At 37.6% G+C, this 9,165-nt stretch overlaps 1 protein-coding gene across 1 annotated transcript in view; it reads left to right on the top strand.

Moving 5' to 3' along the window:
- The window catches only part of MICU2 (mitochondrial calcium uptake 2), a 175,622-nt gene that overhangs the window by 159,449 nt on the left and 7,008 nt on the right, over positions 1-9,165 (top strand). The window contains exons 9-10 of the mRNA XM_072404980.1: positions 6,882-7,053; positions 8,149-8,257. Of these exons, the coding sequence (XP_072261081.1) occupies positions 6,882-7,053; positions 8,149-8,257 (281 nt within the window). The remainder of the gene's footprint in view (positions 1-6,881; positions 7,054-8,148; positions 8,258-9,165) is intronic.

The raw sequence follows: 9,165 nt of genomic DNA on the forward strand, positions 1-9,165 counted from the left end.
TTTTGATTCTGCTCATCACCATTGCCAGGTATCTTTCCCCCCACCAGCCACCGATGCTACCCTTTCTGTTCTTCCTACTGTTAGAAATATTTCCTAATCCTCACCAGACACTAGGCAATTTTTTATCTCCCACTGACTGCTGATGCTAACTGTTTTTTTCATCCCATTGACCACAGACCCTGGCCATATTTTCTTTCTGCTGACCATCAAATATATAAGAGTACTTTGACATTTACTTATACTATGACATATACTTTGCATTGTGTTGTAGATAACATGTGTTACTACTGTACATACTGCTGGCCAAAGTGTTGATTATGTTAAGTTACTTTATTTTTTAATGTTTTATGAAGTTCTTTTGTAGGGTAAGCTAAGTTATGGCTCTCTAAATTCTGTTTTTAAGATGATCCTTTAGAATTATATGTGTCTAGAAAACTCTCACTTTAGCACAGTAGATAAGAAGTATATTTTACAACCTTTCGTGACCTTTTTAACATGGGGGAACCCCCTAAAAAACCTTTGTCCTTCAGGGAACCTCTTTTATGTTTACTATATCTACAGCGTACAGTATATTAGTGTAGGAAGAATTGCCATCCTTACAAATAGCCAAAAAGATCATTGATATCAAGAAACTGATCTTAGAGGCACAAACTGCTCATTGCTCAAGGAACCCCCAGCAACCTTTGGTGGAACCCTGGTGGAGAACCCCTGTATGAAGTGTGCCACATGACTTATCTGTTCCAGGTTTTCCCTTTTTTTTCAACGTCTCATGTCGTGAAGTAGGTGTAACCTGGTGGTATCAGGCCCTTTTATGGCCTAGAATGATAAAAAAAAAAAAAATGAATATGTTATAACAAATGTGTTAGTATACCCTGCTTCATGAGTCCTTTGTAGCTTTGACTACACCAAATAAACCATAGTTGCAGAATGCAATCATGTAATCATGTAAGGCTGCAGTTCCACCTAGAAGTTGTGTGGGAATCTGGATTAGTTTCTCTGCACTAGTTTATGTAACATTAAACACAGATTAAAGTAATTTAATAGCCTAGTGATAGTATTTTCCAAGTAATCCTCAACTGATTATTCTTTTTTGTTTGAAATTGTTCCCCAAGTAGAAAAAAGTATTTTCCAGTTCCCTGCTAATGTTCACTTATCCTCTGATCAGGTCCAGAAGTTGGGCTGTGAATGTTAGGCATAGTTTAGCTAATACCAAAAATCTGCAGACCTGAGAAATATTTAATTGCATCCCTTTGACAGATTGGGGTTCTTTGTTCCCGAAGAACTGCCCGTGACTTGTAAGGGTGTCGGCACACACAGCTGCCTGCAGGGCGCAGGACTTTATACATCACACACTGTGATCTTGGAGTTTATCAGCAGAACTTGTGGCGCACCTATGAATTATTCATTTAATCAGCTATTTCAGACCAATGTTGCTGTGCGTGCAGGCCAGTTCTAGTCATATTCAATAACTATTTGACTCTTGTCACTTCTCATTATTTATAAAATGTCAGCAGTCATTACCCAGCATTCTTGACAAAGGAGTCTGTAATTCCTCTGGTGTTATATTATATTACACTGCATTCCCATTGTATTTTTGCACAGTCTGTTCTAGTTAGGTCACACATTTGTTGTCATGAGTGAAGTAAAGCTGGCACACATGTATAATGCTTTTAAAGAAGAAACTTATCTTTTTCTTGTAACTAACTGTTATATCAATATCTTCAGAAGCCTCAGATGGAAGCTACCTTCTGACTTCAGGGCTTATTTTAGGTCTGTGATAGCAAATTTATCCTCACTATCGTGAAGGTCGGATGTGACCAAGGTGTTAAAGCTCTCCTTTAACTGTTTTTTTATTTTTTTCAAATGCGGAGGAGTAAGGCTTTGTACACACATTCAGTTATTGTCGCTGGAAACAATCTTACGTGATCACTTGAAGGGAGAAGAGTAATAGATGAACGAAAGAGCATTGTACACACACAAGCGAGCGGCACCCCACTGTACTCTCCTCCCTTCACTATTGTGGTTATTCATCATCGAGTGTATATATCTGTCAGGTACACATCCTCAGTACACATGTCAGATTCTCTCCTGAGATGAACCTTACTGTTTAAATCATCTGACGCGTGTACATAGCCTAAGATGAACTCTGGGATAATCAAATATCTAAATATGAGAGGCATGTGTGTTCTCACCTAAAACTTGAAATGTTCTGTTAATTTCCTAAAGAGGGGAAAACTTTCCTCTGTGTATTCAAACCTGCTACTGCTTCTCTCTTTTCATTGTGCAGGATGACTAGTTTTGTATCCACTCCCTCCTGTTGTTTTCTGCAGGGAGCTTTTAGTGGTTGTACCTATTGGGTCCTTTCCACAGCTTTGCAGTTCACTGACTATGAACAGCACAATGGTGTCAGCACCATTCAACTAAAGATAGGTTTGCAAATGCTATTGGTGTGCATAGTGTGTACATTTTTAGACTATTCAGATATATATCATGCATTATATATGCATTAGGTTTATCCAAATGTATTTGCAAATGCCATTTCTACCAGCATAAATTACTATACAGTGAGATGGTGCGGAGGCCCATAGCAGGTCTATTGTTTGCTATTCTGTAGTTATTTTTTATCCCAGTGCCCCCTTTGCTTCTTTTTTTTTTTTTTCTGTTGTCACAGGAAAAAAAAGTGAGGAAAATATTTTAAATGGAACAAAAGACAAAAATATGATAACATTTGTATGATCTGTGAAGATTGTCATTTATCTTATAGTCATGGTTTCTCTAGTTATACTATAGTTATATTAAATTGAACTTTAATTGAAATGTTGACATTTTGCAGCTTACCAATGCTGCTTCTTCAGTTGGAAAACATACCCAGGCATTTGTAGCCACAAGGATATCTAACAACATGGAATGTGTCAAAGCAGATGTTAATATTTCAAAAACAGGAGTGGAGCTGGTAAATTTTAGAACTAAAAAAGTGGAAAGGCTGCAAAACACCTTCAGCATTGCATAGCAAATCTATTTAGGTATTAAAGCCCGCTACTAAATTTTTGATTCTTTTTACTACAATCATGTTCAATGATTTCTGTCAGGCAAAAGCAATTTGGTGAAAGCTGTTGTTGAGGGTCCGGGAGCTGGCCAGCCAAGAGTTAGGAAAGTTTTCTTGGCCTCATAGGAGTCGCGATCAGAGCCCAGGTTGCATGCTGATGGAAGATCAGTGGCTTCCTAGTGCAGAGGGAAGCTGAGCTCCAGGAAACCTGCTGTCTGTAAGTTGCCCCAATTGTTTGGAACTAAATGACAAAAAAACAAACCCAGGAAGGAGCCTTCAATTTAAACTGGAATTGTGCTGCCTCTTAACTGAACCATGCATAGGAAACTGTCCCTTTGAGCAATACCCACATTATGAAGGATAAATTCTGCCCCCTTAACCTAAATACTAAAGTATTAGTCCACAAATACAATGCCCGACTTTACTGACCAATAATAATGCAAGTAGGGAAAAAAGGAACGGTTTAAATGATTAGCTGTGTAATCATTTCCTCTGGGAAAAAAACAGACAGGCTGTCAAAATCTTTTTGCATGTTCAAGCATCTGCAGTTGACATGAGTTCAATGGTAACAACAGCAGAACACTTTGGTCTGGTATTAAAAAAAACTGCACCTAACTTTTTCATCTTCTTTTGTTATAAAAAAAAAAAAAAAAAAAAAAAAAAAACCTGATTGCTTAGCTTTTGTAGGCAACACTTAACACTTAACACTTGCATAATGAGCAAGTTCACACAGCATACTTTTCAATTAATATTATAAATATTATTATTATTAAACAGTATTTATGTAGCGTCAACATATTACACACCGCTGTACATTAAATAGAGGAGGGGGAGGAGAGGACCCTACCCTGTACATTAAATACAGGAGGAGGAGAGGACCCTGCCCCAAAGAGCTTACAATTTAGGACGTAGGAAAGCAGCGCACAATAGGAGGGGAGACATGGAATGGTGGGAAGTAGTGAGGGGTTTTAGGAGATTAAAGGAGATGGGTGGGCAAGTTTGAAGAGATTGATTTTAATGGCTCTTTTAAAGGAGCAGAAAGTGTGAGCAAGCTGAAAAGGAAGACCATTCCAGAGAGTTGGGGCAGCCATAGAAAAGTCTTAGAGTCGTGCGTGTAATGGGGTTATGAGTGAGGAAGTCATTGGTAGGTCATTGGAGGAGCAGGGAGAGCGGCTAGGAGTGTATTTTTCTATCAGGTCAGATAAGTGTAAGTGTGACCAGAACTGTAGAGGGATTTGAAGGCAAAGCACAGGAGCATTATGGCACACCCTGTGCAGTCGTCTTGCAGCGATGACAAGGCCAAGAATGAAAGACCCTATCTTCACCACTGGATCCTCAGCGGACATCCATGAAGATGATGAGCCTCCTCACTCTTTGTAAAATGATCCCCTGCGCAGGAGTTGCGTTATCCCTGAATGCTGGCTCACCACAGACAGAATCGAGCTTTAAACTACACAGCGCATAAACCTTACAGTTTAGGGCTGAAACAAAAAGCTGTGGTTTCTTTCATTTTAGGCCCAATTTAATTTAGACTTTAAAGGAAACATGTTTTAAGGGTATACAAAAATGTGAAATATTATTATGTATTTATAGAGTACCGACATCCTATGAATTAATACACTTTCCACTAACTTACTCTTAGAAGATCTCACAATCTAATGACCCTAAAACAATCTAAGGCAAAATTTTTGGGAGGAAGACAATTAACTTACTAATAAGTTTTTTGGAATGTGGGAGGAAACCATGTTGCCTGGAGGAAAATCACACAAACATTTAGAGAACGTGCAAACTCCATGTAGATGTCCTGACCAATATTTAAACAAATAAAATTACTAAATTATATATATAATATATATATATATATATATATATATATATATATATATATATATATATATATATAAATATACTTAATTAGAAAATTTGCTGTATTTCAGTGGAACAGCAGCACAACCTAGTGGTAATTTTGTGGAAAAGAATACAGAGTGTTTCTACGCAGCATAAATACAATATAAAACTGTCAATCAGGAGGAAAACTAAAGTGGTACATTTAAAATTTTCAATCAGGCAGGTCATTATTGCAGAAATGGACAGGTGAATTGGACTTAAGCTTACAGTGCTGATCTAAGTGTCAAGGTAATCGAGACTTTCAAGCTGTTTCATAAATAATTTTACTAACATAAGCTACCCACAACATGTAAATATTCATACAATTAAAATGTATTATAAATATCCCTCTTTTCCTTTGTCACAGCAAGCAGGCTGCATATTTCTGAGCCATTGTGTTTACTAGAATTGTGGATAAGAATTAGGAATTCAAATGCATGTTTTTAGACTGCAATTATGTCTTCCCTGCTCAGGTGTCCTATACTAAACAACAGTGAACCCCCCCTGTACTTTGCACAACATAGTGAGTGTTTTGTAGCCCAAAGGAAGGGCTTGGGTGCCTTGAGGTAAGACTGCAGAGTACACAGAACACTTCTAAATTTTTAACAGACAACAAATATTTTGCTTTAAGCACTTATGAAACAAGTATAACAAAATGCCTTTAAATTTTTACATGAAATTTATATATTCCCTCCCATCCAGATAGAAAATCTTATAAAATTCAAGCTATGCAGTTTACCTCCCAGGTCACACAGGTAGGAAGGAATATTGTGGAAGGGATTCTAACTGTCCTTTTCTGCAATAATGACCTGCCTGATTAAGGATTCTTAAAAGTGGAACTTTTGTTCCTCTTTAAACATTGTAAGATTGAATACATTATCAGATTTATCAAAATCAGAGAGATCTAATCTGATTGTATGATCTCACTTTAGCATTGTTGCAGTGTTATAAATTTGCTGGTTCCCAATAAAGTGGAACTACATTCAAATAAAAAATCCCACTTACCTTTAGATCTGTAATGCTCTAAATCCCGTCTGAGATGTACTCTATTGGGTCCTGCGCCGTCCTCTAATCCAATTTATTCCCGGCACGGAGGGAGTCTTCTATCTTCTGGCTACATTACCTGGTCTCCCACTACACAGGCGCGAGTGCTGATCTAACTATGCATGCGCGAGATCAGCGATAAAGACATAAGTGGAGTGGCTTCACCGTTCTACTCTTTAAAAAAGAGTGTTAAAGGAAAAATAAAAAAGGTAATTTGTACTTTACATAAAAGGGTAGACAACCATATCAGTAATAGGTCCGCATTAGGTGGTCTTTGACGAGACTTTAAAGATGCCCATAAGCCTCAGAAACCTCCTGTCTCTGGTAACTCTCAGGCTCTTCTGACATTTATAGGTGACACTTCTCACTAAGCTCCACAAAACTAGTTCTTTTTTTAAGAACCAGGATCAGGCAGGTCATTATTGCAGAAATGGACAGGCAAAGTCCCTTCTGTAATAATTCTTCCTATTCGTCCAATCACTCCAATAAAACATGACCTGCGCATATGAAGCGTCAGGTTTGGTTGGCAGGATACCCGGCAATCCCGGCTTCCCCTGCTCGTGCTGGGAATTAATGATACGTTTCGTCATCCTGACCCAGCCAATTCATTTAGCCAAAGATCTTCTACAAGAAGAGAATAAGGTGGAGGATGACGGTGCCCTGCAAGGGAACTGAAACAGGTGAGTAATGCAGGTTTAGTTGTGCTGTAAGGAAAATGGGTCTAGTGTTTACATCCACCTTCTTTACAGCATTTGTTTTACTGCAAGGCCACAAGTACATTTTTATAAGAACACTCTTTGTCTTACATGAGCTCTGTGTTTGCTTGTTCTGGCTTATTTGTACTTATGATTGAGAGAGGATGGATTTTGTTTTCTTAATACATCTTTATCCCTTATTATTTTAGATTTATGGAGAATTTACAGACAGAAATTCAAGAAATGGAGTTTGCCCAATTCTCCAAGGGAATGAACTTCATGAGAAAAGAGGATTTTGCTGAGTGGTTGCTTTTCTTCACTGACGAAGAGAACAATGACATCTACTGGCAGAATGTGAAATCCAGAATTCCTCCAGGCGAAGTATGTTCAGCACTGAATACAATGCGAGCCAATAAAAATAAGACGCTGCAATGTTTACCTCTGATCACCCTTCTAGCAATCTGTTGTCTGCCAGGTGTCTCACGCATGTTGTTGTTACTATAATAACAATAAGCTCTGCAAGTTATTCTTTCTTTTCATACATACCTGGTGGTTATGTTCTGCCATTGCTGCCTCCAGGTGATTTTTCTTTAGCCACACCACATGCCATTTCCTAAATGCATATTATTGGATTATTTAAAGTGAATTTAATTAAGATTTAAATAAAGTGGATGTTGAATTAAAACACCTGGCATTGGTGATGGTGGGTGACGGAGTCATATCCATTTTTTTTGGCATTGGGAATGCTGAAGCAATAAGACAGCACATGGTTTCTGCTGTTGAGATCATGTGATCTGTGATATCGGCAAGTTCCTGCTGCCAGGCCTGGCAGAACACAGATTGCATTGTTGGAAAAGGCATAAATAAAAATTATTAGGCAGGGCTGGTCAGCCTGAAAACAGAAAATATACTGAGATCAATGGTGATATGGCCTAATAACACATGGCAGGTTTAGGCAAGTGTTTTGCTAACTGGGCAGGAGAACTAATAATTCTGAAAATATTATTTCTAAATAAAAGATATATAAATACTTGAAATTTACTGGAAAATGTTTAATGTAAACCTGTAGGCATGCTAGATTATTTACATATCTGGAACAAGTAGTAAAACCACTTTAAAACAAGTTCTCATCCATGTCCATAGTCTGGAAGGGTAGGCAGGCATTTTCCTGCCACACATACACACTATAAAAGAATATGCTTTGTTACAGTCTATGCCCTGTGCTGCCTTACCACCAGGAGATACTACATTAGTGACAAATGCCACTAAGTGGATGGGGTCTGCTTCTGTTTGTATTGCATGTTGGTGTCAGAGAGGTTTTGAATGTGGAAGTGTGGATGTAGGGAAGGGGCCACTAATATCCACAAGGTACTGTAGAATCTGTATAATATTATAAACTCTTTTCTTGCTCACAAAGAAAATATGGAATGCATGACTTGTACTATTCAATCTAATTGTAATTCTCTGTAATTCCAGAACATCAGCTTGGATGAATTTAAGAGTTTTTATCATTTCATGAACAACTTGGAGGATTTCAGCATTACAATGAAGATGTTTAGTGTGGCCAACAGGGCGGTTAAATTAGGTGAGTACACCAAACACTTTACAGCAGCACTACACATTACAGATTATAGACTTGTTTTTAATTTATTCCCAGTATTTAGATATCAAAGCAGATGCAAACTGGGCACTATAACCTTTAACATTTTAACATAATTTTAGAACTTTTTATGTTTTAATTTGCATCTTCCGTTGAAAGAATGTCTGATAATGGTTATAAAACCAATGTAATTTGGTTAGGGTTTACCTCTGCTTTAAAGGTTATGTATCTCAGGATGCATTTTTAAAGTGTACACCTTACCCATTCAAGGTATCACATCACCCCTGTATGATCTATATTCCAGCATTACACCTGTACCAGCAAAGAAGCAGACATGATACTCCTTAATCAGTTTGGACTACCTGAGAATTTAGTGTTTAGGTTGTTTCAGTCCACTAGATGGGGCACTGCCTCTGACCATAGGAATGTATTATACCACAGCAATCTGCATGCTAAGCAGGGTAAATGATAGGCTTGCAATTGAACAAAACAGCTCCATTTTTACTGAGCACATCATTTTCCGGTTTCTTAGCTGCCATCTCACAGTGTTATACTTTGTGCTGCTTCAAATTACTTCTGCTCACAGCCCTGATAAAGATAACACAGATCCCTGAAATGCTTTGGCTCTCTTGATACCTTTAGTAAAAGTTGATATCTATAATAGTAAGCTCACTGTTTGCCCAAAGGCAGATTTTTTTTTTCTTTATACTCTGGGTTCTAACTCAAATATTTATTTGTCAAAACGTCGAAAATGTTTGTTTAGCTAACATTAAAAACATGAATGTTACACATAATGACACTGTAAGCAATCACTGAACATATTTGTATTCAAGCTGCACAAGATATCCAGTAAGTAATTTTTCCAACCTAAGCTGTTATTTTAATGTAATTTT

Source organism: Pyxicephalus adspersus, chromosome 1 (assembly GCF_032062135.1).
Source record: "Pyxicephalus adspersus chromosome 1, UCB_Pads_2.0, whole genome shotgun sequence".
NCBI lineage: Eukaryota > Metazoa > Chordata > Amphibia > Anura > Pyxicephalidae > Pyxicephalus > Pyxicephalus adspersus.